At 38.0% G+C, this 22317-nt stretch overlaps 1 protein-coding gene across 1 annotated transcript in view; it reads right to left on the bottom strand.

The window, feature by feature from the left end:
* Positions 1–7932: 7932 nt before the first annotated feature.
* The window catches only part of LOC107100542 (sulfhydryl oxidase 1-like), a 39170-nt gene continuing 24785 nt past the window's right edge, over positions 7933–22317 (bottom strand). The window contains exons 9-13 of the mRNA XM_015399066.1: positions 21622–21744; positions 19428–19566; positions 18212–18388; positions 9556–9717; positions 7933–9413 (exon numbers count right to left, since the gene is read on the bottom strand). Coding sequence (XP_015254552.1) covers positions 8617–9413; positions 9556–9717; positions 18212–18388; positions 19428–19566; positions 21622–21744 — 1398 coding nt within the window. The 3' untranslated portion in view covers positions 7933–8616. The remainder of the gene's footprint in view (positions 9414–9555; positions 9718–18211; positions 18389–19427; positions 19567–21621; positions 21745–22317) is intronic.

Below are 22317 nucleotides of genomic sequence, written 5' to 3'. Positions count from 1 at the left end.
TACTTTAATAACAGTATAACTTTTGCTCATTTTTGTATCAATATATTGCGCCTCTCTTGAGAAGTTTAGAGCCAAATCAAATTATTTCATTTAAAGGCACTTAAAATGACCGTCCTTACATATTTATATTAGACATGGAAAGAGGAAGATTTAATGTTTAGTAAATAATAAAAACTGCAAAAGTGTCCAAATCAGATCAATGAATGTATAGGTAACACTTTGGATGCATCATGCCACCAAAAAAGTCCTGATATTATTTAATGTCAGTAAGATTCAAGTAAAACTCTAAAATGATCAATGACAACCATCTGCCCCCCTTGCAGAAACTCTAGAAGCGCCCCTGTTTGGGGAGAGGAATAGAGAGGTTTCTCAGGAGTAGAAGTGAATTCACATCACATAGAAAGGACAATATTGGAAACGTGTTTGAGTTAAATTCACAAGACCAGCGGATCACCTGGATGAGCTCCTCCTTTCCCAGTGGCAGAGAGGATAAGGCGCATGGACGCAGTCTCTCCTGACACTATCTATTTCTCTGCGCGTCGCCTGACACTGCTCTCCCACAGAAGATGGTCCCTCAGGAGGGTGGCTAGTTCAAGCAGGATGAACTCAATCTTCGCTTCCAATTTGCTTCAAGCGAAAAGAAAAAGAAAAGAAAAGCGCCCATGTCAGAGGCGCCTGGCTTCCTGGGCGCCTCATCCAAATAATTTGCAGTCTGATGCCAGGATCCATGTGCGTTCGTTAACTTTTCAACTAGAAACATTTGCATGTTTTATCTTAATTTTATAAATGTTATTATATAAATTAATTTGACTGTAAATTCGATTCAGTTTTAGATTGGCCCTTTATTTAACGCAATAAAATGACCAACGGGTTTATTTTAATATTTCCCTAAAATAGTATATAAAAACAATCATGTAAAATTATAAGTAGACTAAAAAATAAGTACATAGTTTAAATCCAAATTTTAACTCAAGCATAACATCTCTGCATTTGACCTTATCAAGTCAAACTTGTTATAAACCATAATTTAATATTTTTTTTTACGTTTAGATAACGTGCACTAAAGTAGAAAACTCTGATTTGCTTTTTAGTAAATCTGCAGAATGCACGTTTGCAGCAGCTTGATCTTTGCCCAAACTGCAATTTCAAAATTATTCCTTATATCACTCTATACATCGCATTGCTTTAGCTCTATAGCCTCTTTCATCTAAATGCATAGCGCTTCAGAAAAACATGCTATAAAAAGCAGACATCAACCTCTTTATAAAAAAGGCGCGTTAATCTTTAAAGTTTTTCTGCAGTTTTAACGCGTCTAAACATTCCAATCATCCGTCCATCTGCACCAAATCCACGTGAAACTAATTTATTTTCCATAAATCAGGTTTTCATTCGAAATCCTTGAACATCTTATGTATGGCCTACCATCACTTCAATTATTCTGATTGTTGAAATCAAGGCTGAGCTCAAAACAATGCAGATGGGGGGAAATGCTCTTATCAGCTAAACGCGATGCAATTACAATAATTGAGAGCGCAGAAGAAAAGATATTAGTACGCACATCTGCTTTAGTCTTTAAAATGACATACCAAAGAAATTTGACCATTATAGGATGATTTTTTTTTCTCTTAAAATAATCTACATCCAGATTTATTGTTCTGGTAGTAATTGAATAAAATGTAAAAACCTAAAAAAGAATGATAAGCAGTGAACATTTTATGAAGAACTTCAACCTTTTCTTTTTTTTAAACAGATATTTTTAAATAGTAGTATTAGTATTAATAATATAGAGATCAGAAAGGAACAGATGCTATAACCTGAATAAAAATATGCTGCAGTGAGACTTTTTTGTTTGTTAAAATCCAGAGGAGGTGAAATAATTTGTTGAGCAAGCAGCTCATGGGCAATAACTCAAACAGGGGGCAAACTCCTTTGCCACCACCAGTGACCCAACCACCTCTAATTAGATCTAATATTTCAGGGGACGAGTTCATTGACAACTGCGATTCACAGATCCATCTTACGGGGGAGTCAGAAACACAGAGCACCCTGCAGGCTTTTTATGGAGCGCGTAATGCATGCGTACTGTGGGTGCCATCAGTCATAAAACAGCCCAGCAGGCCTTCTTTGCTATGATCTTAGAGAGAAACATTAAGGACTGAATTTATTATGCTCTGCAAGGATCTGTGCTTAAACAATTTGTTTGGTTTTGTTTTGCATGACATCATTCTGATAAAGGTCATGCTCAGACACTTTAAGACAAACATCCGGACACCAGCGTTTTATTTCCAAATAATCCTGACATCAGTTTGTGAACAAACAGCTGAAAAGTTTGGTTGCCAGCGCGTTGTATGAACAACTTTTCCCTGATATAAAAAGCTGAATGGCCACATATTCAAACCTACCTAATCATGGGTGGTTCCAAGGATCCATGCAGGGTGTCTCCGCTCCCCATCTCTCCTCCTCCTTTTCTTCCCCTCCGTGCAAGCAGCTGCGACAGAAACTCCACACTTTTCCCCTGCTTCCAGCGACAAAAACCATCAAAGGTAGCGAAGGCATCGCATGTCCCCAAGCATTTGGTCCGAAAACAGGAGAGGAACAGAGAGAGAGAGGCAGGGAAAAAAAACGAGAGGGGGGAAAAAACCTTCGAGGACAGAGCACCGAGGAGAAAATTAAATTGCACTTGGGGGGCAAATTCTATTAGGGAATAGTTATTGTCTCCTGACAGCTCCTGTCCATTTGGGTAATTAGTAGGAGAGATTGGTAGAACAAACGGAATCTATTCCCCCGTCAGAAATGATATTTTCCAATTCCCTGATTGAACCTGACCCTGTTGTGTTGAAGCAAGGCGGTAATAGGCTTGTTTGATAGAAAAAAGGGGGGATGTCAAATATAGGATGGAAGAGGAACATCAACAACCAAAAGATTAATAATAATAATAATAATAATAATAATAATAATAATAATAATAATAATAATAATAATAATAATAGTAGTAGTTTATTTTGGTATTTGTTCTGCCAAATTAACCATTTGCAGGTATCTCTTAGTGGATCTTAAATAACATACACAAGCCAGTCCTGATGGTTTGGCACTAACTTTCTCTGTTATATTTTCTGAATTTTTTTAAGAAAAAAAAAAAAAATAGAACCATAATGATGTTGGTTTGTGTAGTTTTCTAAACACCTACTAATATCAGATGTGGTCCTGGTGATAGATTATCTAAATAAAGAAAATAATGGATTCATTTAAACAGGTTTAAGAAAATTGACAACTGTCTTTTTTTTCTGTGAGATTTCACAGCTTTCACTCCCTTTTTCATGTTTTCAGGCTTGTCACAAAGCCATCCTGTGTATGTGTGTTTAAAAAATGAAATATGCTATCTAAACTAAGCGTTGTATAGTATTTACAGTACAGCCCCTATATCGAACATTAAGCATCATTATTAAGATGCAGTAGAACTATCCTTGGACAAACTGAAAGCTTGGCTGGTTCATTCCAAGGTGTGTCACCCTGAGCAGAAAGCCATAACCCCAATCCCCAAAATCATTAACTAATGTACTTTTAATATCCTTAAGACTTAGAATGTCATTTTACCATGAAAACACCAGCTCAAAAATAATGCAAGAAAACGATACACAAAGAGGTAAAACAAGTCAATTAAAATATAAAAAAAGGATTGTTTGAAGTATTTAAAAATGTCTTTTATGTTAATGCATTCTAATAATTAGATTAAATAAACCTGCCATCATTCTCAAACCTATTTGTCTGTGAATAATCTCACAATTTCAGCATTCTTTTTTCTTGTTGCAGACTTCTACAAGTGACATCCTGTTCAAATCAAACAAACATGCATTCATGAGAAAGTGGAAGTGAATCTTCATAGGAAACTGAATGACAACAGCAGTGCTAGCTGAGTGAATTAAAGCACTGACTGAGTGATGGCTACTGGTTCTGTTCCAGCTTCATTACCCAAACACTTCCTGTAAGCTGTTTGCTCCTTCTGCCCATCAGGGACCTGTTTCCCAAAAGCATCTGAAGTGTTAAGGTGACCGAGGTCTTGCTGGGGAAATATTCTCAGTCTGTATCCTGGAGTCGAGTTTTTTAAATTATTTTTAGGTATTATAGTCAATATTTACTAACCTAGGGATAAACGTGAAAGGTAAAGAAATCTTAGAGATTTTAAAATATTTTTTATAGATGTATATACCTCGTGTGAAAATAACAGAATTTGAAAATGAAATAAGATTTTGTCGTAAAAAATATTTTAATCTGGTCAGTTTAGTTTAAGGGGGAAAAAAGTATTTTACCTCTTTGATGTTAATAAATCACAGATGTTATTGGATTCATGTTGAGGGAAACAAGCTTTACTACTTGCATGTAGCTTCACCTGTTCAGTTGCTTGTTAGCAAAAAAAAGTAAATAAAAGAATCATATGACCTGAAAGCATTTAGGTTTCCAATCCAATTTGCTGAAGTGCAAAATGAGCGTCAGAATAAAAAGATTTTTGGTGCTTCTTGGTCTGATTTTTTCAGAAACTACTGATCTGGTATTTTCATTCATATTCTTTACTCAGGATTGTACAGAATTATACAGAATGAGTAAAGTTCTAGAATGAGTAACTAATCCTGAGTATGATAATCGGAATAGAAATATCTGGACATGCATCATGTCAAACCTCGAAACAAATGGGCTACTGATGAACACCACACGATTCTACTTCTTTCCGCTCCAAGCCTCCCACTTGCTCTCCAAAATCAGTACACAGCTAAATTGAAAAAAGACAGTGCAGTCTGGTGAGTGTGAACTTCAGCTTTTTTTTTGACATGACAATAAGTTATTTATACTTTACTGACCTCCACAGTTAACCGATTTTAATGAAATTAAGCTCATTTGGATGTAAGATTCAAATCATGAATGTGTTGATGAATCTGAAGCAAACTGATGCTATCATTTTACCATATATCAAAGACTCTCGGGCATATTTCCAACACATGGTTTAGTGTTTTTCATAAAATAAAATCAAGGCAGTTATAGAGGCAAAATGGGTCCAACCTTTCTGTACCCATGCAAGACATGGGTAGTAAGACATAGAAGATAACCTCCTAAAGTGCTTGTATAAGGGTAAATTATTTCTTGTAATTGCTGACCGAGAGTCTTGTGGAGATTCAGAAGAAGAGCTGTTTCTTTTTATCTTCCTATGAAAGTTTTCTCAGCGTATCAGAGGAGACTCACTACTACATTATATGTTCTACTTTCATCTATCCTGGACAGGAAATACCTTGAGAATCCTCAGAACGAGAGACAGATGGTAATCATTGTCTTGGCATGATGGACGGATAAATGGATGGATAAACAACAACAACAAAAAACACATCAGGATTGGAAAGAGTATGGCACTTTTCTCCAACCACAGGACTGAATCTGATGTTTCAACTGGTTGTTAAAAATATCTTCTCACCTCAATGAGAGCAGATGCTCTGAATAGATGGAGGGACTGAAGCAGTAAAAGTAGATGGATCTGACCTGCATTGACATCTACCTTTAAAAGGGTGCATATTTAAAACCTGAGAGAGGATCTGCTTGGTTTGGCTGTGATATACACCGTTATCATATATTAAAATCTTCATAATTTATTTACGCTAACTCCTTCCTTCTCTGTCTGTCCACAGGAGGAAGCTTTATTGTATTATTAAAGTCAAAAGGAGAGATGACAGAAAAATGCATCAACCCCCCCACATTTCAATATCAATACGGTAATAAACACTGAGGCAAAGAGCTCACAGGAGAAGAGTGACTATAAAACTCTACATTGTCTAATTTATGGAAGACATAAGGAGGGCAACAAGGTGAAGGCAGAAGTTTCATGACACAACAGAAAAGCTTTCAGCAATGCTCACATTTCAAAGGAAGTACTGATCAAGCTTTGGGAATCTGGGTTATTGATTAATTGTTTAACAAAAATGAAGTGAAATTGCAGAAGCAGTGTGTAAAAAAAAAATAGAATGATTATATGGATTAAGAGAATAACTTTTAGCTGCTTGCTTCTTATCAAATGCAACAATTTACTTTAAATGATGAAATGCAAGTGTCTCTTTAAAGCGAAAAAGCTTGTTCTTAAATGCAAAATACATTTTTCAGTTTCCCCTATTGGATGACTCAGCAGATTTATTCTAGAGAGGCTGCAATATTTCAAGAAACTATAGTCACAGACTATCGGTTCTACCTCAGGTCCAAATGTTATCCAAATACTACTTAATTCCACAGAATATAATAATCTTACTGATAATTGTTTTGATAATCTGTAATTGAATTTTATATTTTATGCCTAATTAACTTACACTTTATGTTCTATTCTGAAATGAAAAATTCTCCATGCATGTATGTCCTGGTTTAGATTTTAAAGCCTCTGCCATCAGGGTGAACTACTCACCTCAGTGTTGGCAATGCTGCAGATGGATATAACAATGCAGCCAACTTCCTCATTAGTCCGAACCATCACAACCTGCGGCTCACTTAGGCTCAAGGTACCTGATAAAAGGCTAATGTAGGGTAAGCAGCAGAAAACAACACCCTCTCCAATCCTATAACAAAAGCAGGTAACCATTTAAACAGATTAAAAGCTCAAATGTGTTGGAGGAAAGTAGCAAAGTCAAATGTCACGTATTGATTTCAGGAAAGAAAAAAACATGCAATTGGCAGGGGAATGCTGATTATAAGAACAGGCTTATAGTTTTTGTGTTGAATAAAAAAAAAACTATATATAATATATTTTGAAAACTTTCATGCCATCATATGTCACTAATTGAAGTGTCTTAGATTTTATCAACCGTAAGCTTAATTGCCTCAATTTTCCCCCTGCTTTAATAAGAGGCTATTATTAATCAGCCCTGTGTGAAGTGGAAATGACCGCTTTAACTATTGCACCATAAAAAATCTGTCAAACAGTGAGGGCTGAGCATGTGGTTTTGATAAAACAGACCTGAAGATGAGATTAGCCTGAGTATCAGACAGGTGAAGTGCACGAGTCAAGGGAATTCAAGGCTGTGTCAAAGAGCACAAAGCTCAAGATCAAGCATCACTCATCCTTCAGATGGTCTGTTTACAACCAGACCATGTCCTCCATGTGTCGATCCATTCTTTTATCCTGCAACACAAACACGCTGCTCCCCTTTCATCCCACTCCTCTGATCCCCTCCTTCCAGTTCTGTGGACGCCCTCAACAGCGGCCACTTCCAAGTGTACGTGTAAGGATGGGAGAGGGTCCATGAAAGCCGATTGCGTTTTAATAAAGTTTATTATGTGCAGGGAGCTAATCCTCAAGGGTAATCTCTCTTCTCTAGTCCTAAAGGAAAGCTGGATTACTCACTTGCTATAATCCCAATGAAATTGTTAGGATTTAGCATGCGCTCCACAGCAGATGGCAACAGGCTTTTTCCTTCAACTTTGAATGGTTAACCCCCCCATTTCTACATGTAACACCCCGATCCGCCTTGCCTCATGTTCTCATACTCTTGGTAAAAACAAAAACAAATCCTGCTCTTCATGAATGTGCACAGAAAAATAAGATTAATGATAAAAATTGACATGAAGAAACCACAGACAGTCCTAAGGTTTAATCCGTTTGTTTTAAAGCATTCCAATCCAGTGTTTTTATGGTGATTGTTGTCCATACAACCAGTTTCTTTTAATTTATTAATACATTTTTTATATGCAGAACTATTATCCTGGATGTTAAAACCAACATCTATTGCTATAAATTCTAATATAGAGCAAGCATTGTCAAAATAGTTCAACTTAATAGTAGATGGAATTCATCAGAGTACAAGGATAATATATTTCTGTATTGAGATTGAGAAAACTGCCTGCATTGCATTAAATAACGGTTATGATCATGGAAAAGAACGAAACCCAGATTTGTATCAAAAATAATTTTATTGATTTAGAGAGTGGCAAATGATTATTTCATGTTAACAATCAAGTTTTCTCTAAAACAGTTTCCAGTGTGAACCTTTATGATTTCTGTAGCATCTCAACAATCTGTTTAGCCATCATTAGGACTGGGCAATGTAACTTAATATATATAAAATATATATATATAAATATCACTGAAATGCAGAGAAACATGATACTATGATCTACTCTCCTCTAGCTATTCAAATGCCAGTTTTAAATTGAGGGATGTATTAACGATTTTTAAAGTATTGTTACAAATTGTTGCAAGACCAAAAGGCATTAAATGACTTGGAAAGAACATTTTAGAAAAAAAAAAAGGACCAAATTTTTTCTTCTTAACACCAAATGAAAGTAGGTTGGGGGTTTTTGTCCTTCAGTGGGGGCAAAACCTTCAAAAGCAAATTAATATCACTTTATGATTTACAAGGATCCAAACTAGAATGGATGGAAGTATCATTTATTATGTGCACAAATTATACAAGTTAAATTGCTATCTGGAGCTACTTGAAAAACTGTCTTGATTTTCTAACTAAAGTAATTAACATTTGCTAACTCCTGACATTCACATCGGCATTCAAAGATAAAAATCATGTCCCCACATCTTTACCAATTCCCTTTTTACTGTGTGATAGTGAGATGTCAAAGAGAAATTCTGTGTGTAGTTTAAGGTAGAGCTATTTTAACTCTCCTTCTCCTAAAGCGGTTTCTAAAGAAAATGTACATGGCTACAAGACATGTGAAAGACACAGCATAAAGAATTACACATAAGCTTATGTCTACATTTGAGAAACCAATGCTAAGCACAGATATCCAATGTCCCCTCTGGAACAACTCAACCCCTTTTCCAATATACTGCCCTGCCAGTTCTCGCTTTTTCAGTCTCTTTCCCTGGTAGATTGAATTCAGGTCAAGATCTGTGTCAATTGGCTGCAGGCCAATCATGCCCAGTCCTGCATCCAGCTCCATGCCAAGACTGAGCTCTTGGCGGTGTTCCTGCTCTACCTTTGTTTGCAGGGTACGTTGCTTAACCCGGCTGGAAGCGGCCAATTGCAGAGCCTTGGCCTTGAAATGCTGGTTCACAAAAGAATCAAGATCTACAATGTCCTCTTGCTGCCGACGTTGCTTAAGCCTCATTCCAATGATGCTGGGTATCTTGTGAGCCTGCTGGTGACCAGGTACCTCTTCTAATTTTGCGTTGGTCCTGGGTGTCTGTTCAAATGCCTTGTCCTTTATGTCACTAGCTGCTAGTTTATCTTCCCCACCTTCATTGTCCTCTTCATATGCCTCTGTTTCATCCTGTGGTTCTTCTTCCTCTTCTTCTTCTTCCACCGGTGTTGTAATGGGATCCAAAGCCTCCCTAGCTATCCTTTCTATGTGTTTCTGAGCTAATGAATCTTCCAGCTTATGAGAATGTTTTTCTGTCTGTTTTTTCAAAATTTTATTTTCATCCTCAAGATAATCTGAAACAGAAAAAAAAGACAATTCTTCAAATAGCTTTCTCTTTCTCTGATAAAGTAACTTTTAAAAGATACATATATGGACAAAACCCAGATAAAACAGATTTAAACTTTTTTTTAAAGAAACCACTACATTATAAAGTACCTAGTAGGATGCGGCTGGAGGAGAAGTAGGACCCTAAGAAGGTAAGAACCTGATTTTCATTCCAGCCATGCTCCCCATTATCCTTCAGCATGTGACAGGATGGACACACTTCTGGGGATGGCCATTGGATCTTTGGAAAGTATGGATCTTCACTTAAATCGCCTGGTAGGAGTGAAAACAAACAGAGCTCAAGTTAAATGATTATACACTGCTCAAAAAATAAAATAAAAGAAAGACTCAAATAACACATCCTAGATCTGAAAGAATGAAATATTCTCATTGAATTGTTCTGTTCTGTACAAAGTAGAAATGGCTGACAACAAAATCACATGAAAATCATCAATCGAAATCAAAATTATTAACCAATGGAGGCCTGGATTTGGAGTCACACACAAAATTAAACTGGAAAAACAAACTAGAGGTGGATCCAACTGTCATTAAAACAGGTCAAAATGAGGCTCAGTATTTAGTGTAGCCTCCATAGGCCTGTATGAGCTCCATACAACACCTGGGCATGTTCTTAATGAGGTGGCAGATGGTCTCCTGAGAGATCTCCTGCCAGACCTGGACTAAAGCATCTATCAACTCCTGCATAGTCTGTGGAGAAATGTGAGGTTGGTGGATGGATCGAGACATGATGTCCTAGATGTGCTGAAGCGGATTCAGGATTCAACGTGCATCAGTCCAAAGCATCAATGTCTTCATCTTTCAGGAAATGCTGACACACTCCAGCCGCATGATGTCTAGCATTGTCCTGCATTAGGCAGAACCCAGGGACAACCACACCAGCATATTGTTCCCATGGGGTCTGAGGATTTCATCTCGGTACCTAATGGCGGTCATGCTACCTCTGGCAAATTGTCTAGTCGTGGTGTTCTCTGGTAAATGCCAATTGTCATACATGGTGTTGGATTGCAACTCCCATCTATGGACATCAGGCCCTCATACAATCTTCATGGAGTCAGTTTCTAACGTTTTGTGCCGGAACCTGCACATTTGTTGCCTGCTGGAGGTAATTTTGCAAGGCTCTGGCAGTGCTCCTCCTGTTCCTCCTTTCACAAAGGTGGAGGTAGCAGTCCTGCTGCTGGGTTGTTGCCCTCCTACAGCCTCCAAGTCTCCTGGTGTAATGTCCTATCTCCTGGCAGTGCCTCCAACCTCTGGACACTCTGCTGACAGACACTATGGGGAGCAGAGCATTTAGCCGCTCTGCTGCCCGTCTCTAGAATTCATTACCATCCTAAATCAGAAACATCGACTCAATCCCTCATTACAAATCACACAAATCACAATTTAAAACATCGGTTTAAAACTGCCTTTCTATCTGAGGCCCATTGATAATGCCATCGCCTCTGTCTATTTATTGATCTTTATTGTTGTTTCCTTTAATGCATTTTTGTGTATCTTTGTATGATGTCGAGAAAGGCAGCTTCAAATAAAACGTACTATTATTATTATCAATATTCCATTTGCACAACTGCGTGTGAAATTTCAGTGTCAACCAGTATTGTTTTGTAAGTGGACAGTATGATTTTATAGAAGTTTGATTTGATTCGAATTATATTGTGTTGTGTATGCGTTCCCTTAATTTCTTTGGAGCAGTATATTAGTTACTCACAAGAGAAAAGATGTGCATAAGGTACATGGATCACAGGATCCACTCTGTACGCAAGTGGTGTTAATTATTGGAGCCATGGATGGATTGTCCATAATCAACACAATGTTCAAGCATAGGGATGTCAATCGGTACACCTGGCATAAGGAAACCTTAAGCCAGAGGTTTACGATCAGCTGGATACGCTGAAAGGAGGAAGACAGGCAAACTCTGCAGGCCCAAGCGAGTAGGGGAGAGAGGTGAGGAGTTGAGCTCAGGGATTTATTCAACTCCCACTTCTGGAAACTGGCAGTAAGTGGTTCTGTTAAGCTGAAGAAAGAGTCCTAACAAGCATGGTTGGCTTGTGGCAGCAAGCAGGCATCATGAAGCAAAGTGTTCTGATGCCAGGTTTCTATTTCTATTTAGGCAATAAACAATTATTTTTGACACCACTGGCATTCAATCCTTGGACTGTTGCATATGCATATACTGTTGCATGTCTTTTATTTTCTCCAAAAACACATTTTAGAATGTGGGGGAAGGCCAAATTACCAAATGATAATACACAGAGGAGACCGTGGAAACTGAGTTGTCAAGAGGCAACACTGTCAACAACGGCACCACCAATGCCACATTCTGTTTTATTTTATCATCAAGCATTTCTTAGAATACTATGCTTGTTTAAGAATTGCAAGCAAATTTGATATAAAACACTCAAAAAAGCATACATTTGTCTTTTAGTTAAGTTTAACAATTCTGAATTTACAGGAGAGACGATTTATCAAGCATTTTTATATAACGTCTTTTAATATGCATAACTTCAAGTTTTACTTGTTTCCCACAGAGGATGACAGATGTCATATTTTACAATAAAAATCAAAAGTGTCCCAACAACTATAGCAGATTAGAAAAAAGGGTCCAAACATTTTGTCTTTCCAGTCATCTGGTTACTCCATTGTCACCTTTTTTCCTCTCCTTGTTGACTGAAGAATTTAAGTGCATTGAGGACTGGATGCAATCTATGGTGAACCCATTTGATCTTATTCTAGTGCTCGTAAAATCTAAGTGCCCATATGCATATGTGAATGTATCCGTTTGAGTGTGTATATGTAAATCACCTGTCAGCTTTTGTCTGCATGTAATCTATGGATTGATAGTGTGTGTTTGTGTGCGGCTGTGTGAGTGTGTTCATATGACAGCGTCTAACAATGATCGATGGTCTTCTGGGGCTGTCCCAGTGGGAGGGATGGTGAGATAATAGATGTTACTAAAGTGGACAGCTTCTCCCCTCAGATGAACACACAGATTTGCTGTTTTCAGGCCGCGGACCTCTGTGCACTGAACCACCTGTCATGTTTCACTGCAGAAACCTGAAAGCAAACCCCAATCTCCAAATTGAAGAACAGACCAACAGAAACTCAGGCGGGTGCTGCCCTTCTGATAAATTGAAAACTTTCTCCATTAATGTCTTACTGTAGCAAATGCTGCCCACCTGCACCCTTAAATCCGTGCTTATCCTATATTCTATATTTCTACCCAGACCAGCAGGACAAATATGAAAGCATGCATGCAAAGATCAAGCTTCAAAAGACGAACCATCTACACAAATATTCACAAGGACACATGGAGACACAGACAATGAGGGCAGAATTCAGCAATAAATTACTTTTCACCAGCAGACCCTTGTGTTTATGTTTGTGTGTAGGAAAGGAGAATAAGCAGAGCAGCAGCAGGTCTGTCCCTTTACAGGACTGTCAATTTACATCCTCCAACACCCCAGATTAATCTCAGACATGTGCATGTGTGTACGTATTCTGCATACAGGGCTTTACATACAAGATACATCAATTTTATTGTACCTTAGACTGACAGTTGCTAGTATGCATGTATGTGTGCAGCTTTTTATCAGGTGTCCGTACATGTTTCATATGCCTCCATTCGTCCTCCTTTATTCTAATAAGTTTGGGGACATGCTGACCATGGGTGCCACATGGCCTGTTGAATAAATATGGGTTTTCAAACTAGCTTAATCAGCAACATACTGGTGAGCAGCAATCAGTGATGAGGTATAGATGGCTGACAGAAAATGCGACTGACCTCCTTGACCAAAAAATTAAGCAGAAGAATCAACTAAAAAGTCACATGGTAATCCTTAATATAATTTTGATGATTAACATAAGGGCAATGGACCAAAATCTGGCGGGGAACATAAAGTATTTCTCACTGGTCTTAACATTTCATTCACGTGATTTCTGAATTTCTGTTGTGTTTAACTTTGGTTGTTGTAAAACAGATTGCAGGCAATTTGGTTAAAAAAAACTATTTTGCAAGGGATTTGCAAAAACAATTAGACATTTACAGTAAAAAAAAAACAATAAAACAAAAAATTAATACTAATGGATGCATAGTCACAAGTGATAGTGTGATAGTTGAATTAGGGAGTGTCTTGTTGTTCTTTAACTAGCTAGTCCTTTCAGAGGTACTTCCAGAAGTAGTGTGCAATCTACCAACTCCCAAAAGACTAAGTAAAAATACATCCCAAGTTGGAGATTAGCATTGCTCAAAACAAGGCAAATTGTGAGAAAACATGCTTGGACATAAAATACATACAATTGGAGCATTGTCTTTAGCAGTCTGCCAGTCTGGATGAATAAATAACTTAGCTAAACAGCCAAGCCCCACATTTGCCTGGCTTTCTACATGTGACACTAACTTGTAGATATGAGAGGATTCTGGATATAAGCAGCTGAAATGATTTTCCTCCAAAAAGCAGGTATGTAAACACAAAACCCAAGAGCCTTTTTTGGCTCTAGAGACCCCAGATACAGTAAAACTGTTATTCTGTCTCCATAGGACTGAAGCTAGAAGTCAAACAACATTGTTGAAATAAAACTGCCAAGGTAAAAATCTAAATATATCCAAGGGCCCCATTAGTTATTGTTTCTGTTCCAGCAGACATCTTAATAAGGAATTTATTCAATATTACAGGGGCCATAACCAGGGCCCGGCTGCCCCCTGTCTAGAACCACCCATGAGTAGACTCAACCTTAGGGATAAGGGGATGAGGCTCATCTTTTGGAGGAAGCTTGAGGTAGAGCCATTGTTCTTCAGCACTGAAGGGAGTCAATTGGGTCATCCATGTGGTTAGTGTGTTTCTTGTATTCTTGCAATCCTCAAGTTTGGAGAAGAGCCCAGGTCAGAGGGAGAGTTTCGTTACCTCTACAAGTTACCTCTCACCAGTTACTACAACCTGATCCTCGATTACAGAAGGACGGCTTGATGGACTCTGAACTAATAATATTTTATGTTTTGATGATGGTATTTTCTAGATCTGTACATCCTGTTAATCAATTATAAATTCTTAGTAAGTTGTTAAAGGTATGCAGTGAGAATAAACTAAAAGGGTTTCTGTGGTAGGCCATGGCATGTTTATTATTCCTTTTTCAAAAATAAAAACTAAAAAAGGAATCAATTTTTTAGCTGACACAACAGGGCTTCATGTTACTGGAAGGGGGACACATAGACATATAGCTTATCTGGCCAACCGTTTTAATATAACTGTGCAGAGATCTGTGAATCATTTTGCAAACCAAATTTTAAGCCTATCAATTGCTGCATCTTTGCTGTTTTATCTACAGGAAAATCATTGCCAAATGTATTCATTTAGTAATGTACATATACCATATTTTTGTACAACTTTACTCCAAATTTCTGGTAAGAAAGAATGCAACTTCTCTTTTTACATTTTATTATCCCATTCTGATGTCAGGGAGAAAATAAAACTAAGGAAAAAGCCAAAAATGCAATCCTCTTATGTTTTTTGGGCCTTTATTTGAAAAGATTAGAGTTTTAACAAACATATCAATTTGACCAAACTAGTGTTAAAAATGAAGCGGTTGAAAAAAGAAAAGTCCTATAAAGGGAGTAACAAATGATCCATACTGGCCAGTGTACACAGCTGGGCCTGCTGCTGCAGCACTGGTCTGTCTGCAGAAATGCGGCTCAGTCTCAGCTGTTGACACGCCGCAACAGGACTGAGCTGCCACCAGTCCTAATTCAGCTGCTGCAAAGAGGCCAAGGGCCCTGGGGCCTCTTTGTTGCCAGCTAAATTAATTGTCCGGCTGCTTTACAAATAGCTGATATTTCATGCATGGCTGCCTCTAAAAGGAGGGGCGGGGAGGCCTGCTAAAGAGCCCTCACTTCAGGAACAACAGGAGAGGAGGGGTTGTATGCATAGAGAGATGGAGCGTGATTTTCCTCAGGGAAGTCGCCGCCACTCACTGAAACAAACACAACCAATTGTGTAACTCATGCAGCCTCTTTGCTGTGGCCCTCACGCCTTATCATGCAGAGAGGGTGTTCATGTGGCTTTGTGGGGGGCAGGGTGGGGTACAGAAGGGGAAGCGTGTGTGGCGTGTGTCAGGGTGGTTGCCACCTGCTGTCATACAATAACTTGGACATTATAAGTGTGATTGTGTGTGTGGGCAAAGCCATCTCCTATGGGAGAAATCCAGCTAGGATGCTGCTCTATTGCTTGTTGAAGCGGACGCTATGAGTCCCAGGGGATGGTGAGTTGAAAGAGAGAGGAACCACAGCCAAAGGAAGAGGAGAAAGATGGATGATAGAAGGGGGGCAGGCTGCAAAGTGTTTAAGTGTCAGAGGAGCAGACGCGTGCAGGGATGGTGTCCTTTTGAGCACGGCTCCCCAGGACACAAACTGTCCCAGAGAGAGGGGAGGGGGCGTGGAACAACACACAAACAAAAGATAGTGATTTAACGAAGTAGGCTGTTAATGACAGAGCTGTTCTTAATGAAATCATACAAGCACAGAGAGAGAGGAAGGGATACTTATCAAAGTCCATTTTAACATGATGAAGAATAATTTGTTAAAAGACCACTAACAGTAAATATGAGAAGTGCATAGACGGATATGAAAGATAGATGAATGGAAATTCACAGGGAAATGAATTGATGACCGTGAATTGGGAGTATATGACTTTAATCAGCTTTGATAGGTTGCTCAGAAACTAAACTGAATAGTAAATAAATAGTAGTGACATTATTTCTAAAGGATCAAACTGAGCAACTTTTAGTCAGTGAGGTGTTAAGAAATATGAAGTCTGATAAAACAGAGTTGTAAGAATTATTAAATGAAACTATTTTATGCAGATAAGTGCATGTTTATTAAGAGAGAATGAGTCTTAAAGGAGATCAAGGGAAGGCTTTGGCAAAGAGAGTTGCCATTTCATCCTGTTATGCTCTGAACCTTTTGTTCATGGAGTATTTTGCTCACAGGTTGAAAATGTCAGAATTAAAGTAATGATCTATATTCTAAAAGAAATTCAGGTGAAGTCCTTATTCAATTTTTAATTGCTTTAAAATATTTGCCAATTTTTTTGTAGCTTCTGCTCTCTCCTTTGAGTGGTGCCACATCACCTCTCTTACTACTTATAACAAGTGCTCACGTGGGAGGCTAAACAAATGATTTTGAATTTTACATGTTGTTTCTTTCATATTGTGGATCTTGAAAGTAAAATCTAAAAATCCATCTAAAACTGGCATTAAAAGCAACTCAGCGGTACAAAAAACAGTAGACTTGAAACGGGCCACAAAATTCTCAATAATGCATCTTTATCTCTTAGGCAACCTCTAATTCATATATGAAAAGATTTTTAATTTCTATGCATTCTTTACTAAATGTCAGAAACGGAAAGACTGAGACATACATTGGTGATTCTGGTAGAGAATTGATGAAAGGGTACAGAAAAAGACACAAGAAGGCCAGAGGGGGTCGGGAGAAAATGGGGGAGGCTGAAGCAGCTAATACTTGTAGGACTAAGACAGGGTGACAGCTGGTGTCTGATCAGGGGATCCATCTTTCCTCCCCTCACCCTCTATTTAGTCCTATTAGAGCCTAGTGATCTTAAGAGCAACCCAAAATATAGGAAGCAAAACTTCTGATCCCACTGGTGGTGATCAGCATCCTGAGAAATCTAAATATCTAATATCTAGCCGATATTTAAACATGTTATACAAATAAAGAAACAGACTCATGTAAAGTTGTTTACACCCCGTCAACACTTTCATATTTTGTAATAACTACAAACTTTAAGGTATTTTCTCACATTTTGGAAGATTAGCCAATAGTAGAATAGATTGTAAATGGTTTTAAAATTGAAAACCTTTTGGAATGACTCTCGATTCAATTCCTTTTACTATGATGCCTCTTAATAAAAACCAGTGCTGGTGATTACTGATTTTAAAAAGCCTTTTCTGACTGCACATGTGGGCAGTTTGTAGCACTGCTGCCTTGCAGCAAGAAGGCCGTGGTTAAATTCCCTTACCAAAAGGTTTCTCTGAGTAGAGTTTGCGTGTTCTCCTCACGCTTGCATGGATTTCTCTTAGTAACCTAGGGTTTGCTGATGAAGATTCTCAGTCATCCAGGACATAGTCATTACATAAAAGTTTTTAAAAAACTTGGAAACCAAGTCCAATGGATTGTTTTTTAAACTTTTATGGAATACCTAGGGTTTCCTCATACATGTTTGTATGCCTATGTGTTGCCCTGCAATGGAATCGGGACATTTCCAGGGTGTACCCCACTTTTCACACACTATAGGCACCCATGGCCCTGAAGGATAAGAGGAGGAAGATGGATAGATGGCTCTATGTTTCACTTTTTATCCACCTCAAAATAAGTTTTACTTTGTGTTTGACTCATGTGTTATGGGAAAACTTGATTATTTCAAAGTAGCCAAGTATCCAATCAGCACCAGCCTGGTGCCAAAAAACAGTTTAAACAGGGGAATAGATTCTGTAAAGATAGTGCTTTTAAGATGTGCTTCTACTTAATCACCACTAATGAAAATTAATAAATAAAATTATTTAGCGTTCTCCAGCAGACATCATGAAAGCGCAAAAAACAAATTCAGCTTTTTCTGTGATGTTGGAGAATAAATCCATTCAAAATGTGTAGAACAGCATCTTCCGAGAATCAGAACTGAGCAGGTTTCGTGCAAAAGGAGAGTTCTACGGTTTAACTGCTGAGGACGGCAGAGTCTCTTACCTGCAATCCTATTATTGACTCGATTGTGACGGGACCACAGCCACAGGACAGATGATGGCAATGTATTCACAACCTCCAGACTCTCCCTTGCCATGTTCTCAAAGTGATCTGCACAATATCTGCAGCCAAAGAAACTGTGGATGTAGTTTCTCATTGCCGTTAGCACCTCCTGAGGATCTGGAAGAGAATCATGAGCTTTTGATATATGGGAGGCATAATTTAAGGTCTGAGTTTATTTATCCCTAAAACTTAGCATTCATCTGTATAGTTGCTATATCGGTTTAAGAAATCAATCAATATCTTTGTTGTAAATGTCAATTGTTCTTTATAGAAGTAACGCCACCATGAACCTGACCTGAAGCCTGAACATGAAAGAGCTCCACGTTCTCATGTCTTCCCATCAATCTGGTGGCCCAACGTGACAGGCAGCTGGGTTAACACCATATTGAGGTGAATAATCTCTGAGAATGGGATAACCCAATCTGCAGATTAAATGTCGTTAACACTCTGTGTGAATAGTGGCCAGGCTGTTGTCTCAGGCCCTTAACAGTCCACAAACATATTTTCCCTTGTTCGTTTGTTTTTTGTTCTGAGCTTAGCAGGCCTTTTCAATGAACTTTACCACAGGTTCATTGTGTTCAGGGCCTGTAGGTGTTTATCAACAACCGACTGTTCCCACATTAGTTTATTTCCACAGTTTTAATTTAAAAAACCCGTCACATTTGAACATCGTCAGCAGGAAGTGTGCAAATTCGCCTGGTAAAATCACAGTCTTTGGGGGGCCAGATGGACACCCCTTTTGGCCAGTCCATCTGCAGGTTGCATGATGGTCCGTAAACCTCGGGATTAACCCCTACGTGCACCTATGTGTGTTTGTGTTTATTGGGTGGGAGATTAAGGTCCCCACTAGGAGCAGAGCCTCTGGTCATCTGCCTGTTTTATTACCCACTCACATTCCTCTAATCTAATTTAATCCCTTTTCACACAGTCCCAATTAGGCTCAATTTCAGATGTTATAAAATGACAAAATACATAAAATGATAATAAAAAAACATAAATTCTAATCCTCCATCACTTCCTGCCACTTTCAATATATATAGATAAATATGCATTTATAAATTGCTTTTCACCCACTGGGATGTAAAATACGTAAGACCTGTTCCACCTCTATTTAAAAAAAAAGCTTTTTATTTACAACAATAGAAAATGTCTGCACCTGAATCTCCAGTGTTGCTGGCTTGGACAGTGAGAACATGGAAGAGAGTCCAGACCCCACAAGGATAACCTCTAAAGTGAGGTTGTGAACCCTGGCAGCCCACCCATCGCACACCCTCAGGCAACGCAGCATCTGGAACCTGAGGGAGAAGAAAAATAAAAGTAATAGAAATTAGAAATAATATAAGAAAGTAAAATTCGATCATTTATTAGAATATAAAACAATGTTTTGTTGCTGTAGTAGTGATAAACTTTTTATGCAGGTCCAAAGGTGAGAAAATGAACAAGATAAGTTGAAAATTGAAGTTGTGTTCACATGAACTTTACTTTTGTCAAAGCAATTTCATTCTTACAATTATGCAATATTGGATCGTCTGGGACCGAAATCTTCTTCTTCTACAATTGTCCTTCGGTGCTCATATATTTATTCAAAAAATTATAAGAATGGATGTCATCTCGTCAGTTTAAAGCATCCAGCATAGTGAGGTGAAAGACTCTTTAGCAGGTTCATTAGTAAATTATCAAACAGTGCATTTGTGATGAACATGTATGGTGTAAATAGCCTGAAAGAGCTTTCTAACTAGACTTTGGGAATAAAGATCCCAGGTGGCAATTCTGTGGATCTGCAGATTGGTATAGAGACCTTTTAAAAAAGGTCTTACACTGATTTTTTTTTCCACAAGTCTGTTTGTTGCTTAATTTTTCCTTCTCAAATGCAGTTTTATTGCCTATATCTGAAGGCAGAAACTACTTCAATGATAACCTCTGAAGAGAAACACCGTTCATTTGGTTTTATATGACAACAATACATACAGTTCTAATTAGGGCTGGGCAAATGAATCATATTTGCAATATAAATGCAAATTTCACATCGCAGAGGCAGACATTTTGGTCAGATTACAATTAAAAAGAGTAAGACACTGACTTCTCACTCAATCCCATTAAGTGGGAGTAAGATGGTTTTCCATAACACAGGATTTAAGAGAGGTGCAATTGGCATCTACATTTGAAAGATCTGCCCATGCAGGTGGAAGTAAGCACTTTCTTAAACATCAAAATATAACAGTAAAGTCCTGAGAGAATAGAATTTGAACAAGCAAGCTGTCAGGGTCATGGAAACAATGCAACTCTGGAGTGAATATTCGCCTGCTTGTGATGTGAAGGAAAATCATAAAAAAAAAATAAAATAAAAATAAAAATACAAGTTAATTAAAAATATAAAAATTGATAAAACATTTTTGGGCAACATAATTTAGTTGTATTTGCTGCTCCACACCTTAAATAATCAATCATTTATAAGGAACAGGTTTGTTTTTTGTTTTTTTGTCAGGTTATAAGGAATCAATGCCTTCCACATCTACAAAAAAAAAAGAAAACCTCTAGTTCAGAACAATGGGAATTTATAGTGTCAAAAGAATTACGAGAATCCTCTACCAATTAAAGGGTCTGTCTCTAGGTACTCCAAACCTGTTCAACTTAATGAAGAGTTGTTCCACACAGTTTTCCCAATCAATGAAAAGTCAGACTCAGGTTAATGGCTCAACCCACCACTAATGAACAGAGGCTATCCAGTTCTCTAACCATGAACCGCAGTTGAATCTAACAACATATTTTCTCTGACATAAAGTCGTTTCACTCGCAGTACTGCATCGCCATCACTGCAGTGACTGACAGGATTACTCACTTGTCAATAGTAAAGATTTTGTGTGTGGACGCTCGGGTGTTCATGCACAATCCATTTCCACTAAGGTGGAGTCTATTCATACCTTCCAATTGATTCATTGATCCATTGATTTGTCTGCTAAAAGCTAATGATGCAAGTAAGTGACTCTTTCAATTTGCAAGGGGATGCATACTGGAGGTATGCAGGCTTCACTCGAAAAGCAACAATACATTCTCAACTAGAAAAGAGACGATGGACCAAAATGTGTCTTTAGAAATCTAGAACCTGTTCTCATCTTGTATAGAAAGATGATGTGATATTTTAAACATGTTATAATACAATGGAGGTTTAAAATTTTCCTAATTTTCCCAGAGAGAAGAACATGCATCTCAGAAATCTTTCCACAGACATGAAACTACACATCAGTGGCTGTATATTTTGTGATGATTGTCCTCTTTTATAAAAACAAAACCCATTTCAGAATGCCATTGGTGTTCTTTGCACATATGTCATTAGTAATGTGTTTACATACCTGTGCCGTGTTATCCACATTCTCTTTAAATGCCTTGTAGGAAATTTGATCCACAGTCTGGTTTTTCAACCAAGAGTTCAGAGACTTTAACAAGTTCATCACCACAGGACGACCTGGAAAATACTGGAGACACAAACACAAGAATGAAACTGGAGCAAAACCGGAACACAAAGAAATAAAATCTTGTGTAGTTTTGTTGGGTCACCCTCATCAATCTGCCTTCGGATGATTGTCGACATTCATTACAGCCGGTCTAAATCATCCTCAGACCCATTTCATGTTTACATCACAAATTTCTGAGCATTCACACTTCACTGGTTTGAAAAACACAGAAGAGGACTGTGATATTAACACTAAGCATTGAGAAAAATAATATATTTTGCTTGTAGACAATGATCCAAAAATATTGTGATAATTTATTAGATATTTTTGGATGCACATTTAAACAGTAAGTGCTGTAAATGTGCTCAGAAGGCAAAACTAATTTCTGCATCGGAGATTTTATAACATGTGTGATTTTATAAACAGGGGATGGCAGCAACACTGTTGGATTCTGCAGCAGCTCTTCCATGGGGCATTTAAAGGAGGTATTGCATTTTAATGAGTCAGAGAATAACTTTATTTAACCAGCCTCATGTACTGAGGATTTGCCTGTTAGCACAGATAGCTCTACTGTCTACAGCTTGTGAAAAGCAG

This window comes from Cyprinodon variegatus, unplaced genomic scaffold (assembly GCF_000732505.1).
Source record: "Cyprinodon variegatus isolate N-32 unplaced genomic scaffold, C_variegatus-1.0 Scaffold30, whole genome shotgun sequence".
NCBI lineage: Eukaryota > Metazoa > Chordata > Actinopteri > Cyprinodontiformes > Cyprinodontidae > Cyprinodon > Cyprinodon variegatus.
The sequence above is the reverse complement of the archived record's forward strand: the minus strand, read 5'-3'. Positions and strand labels throughout refer to the sequence as shown.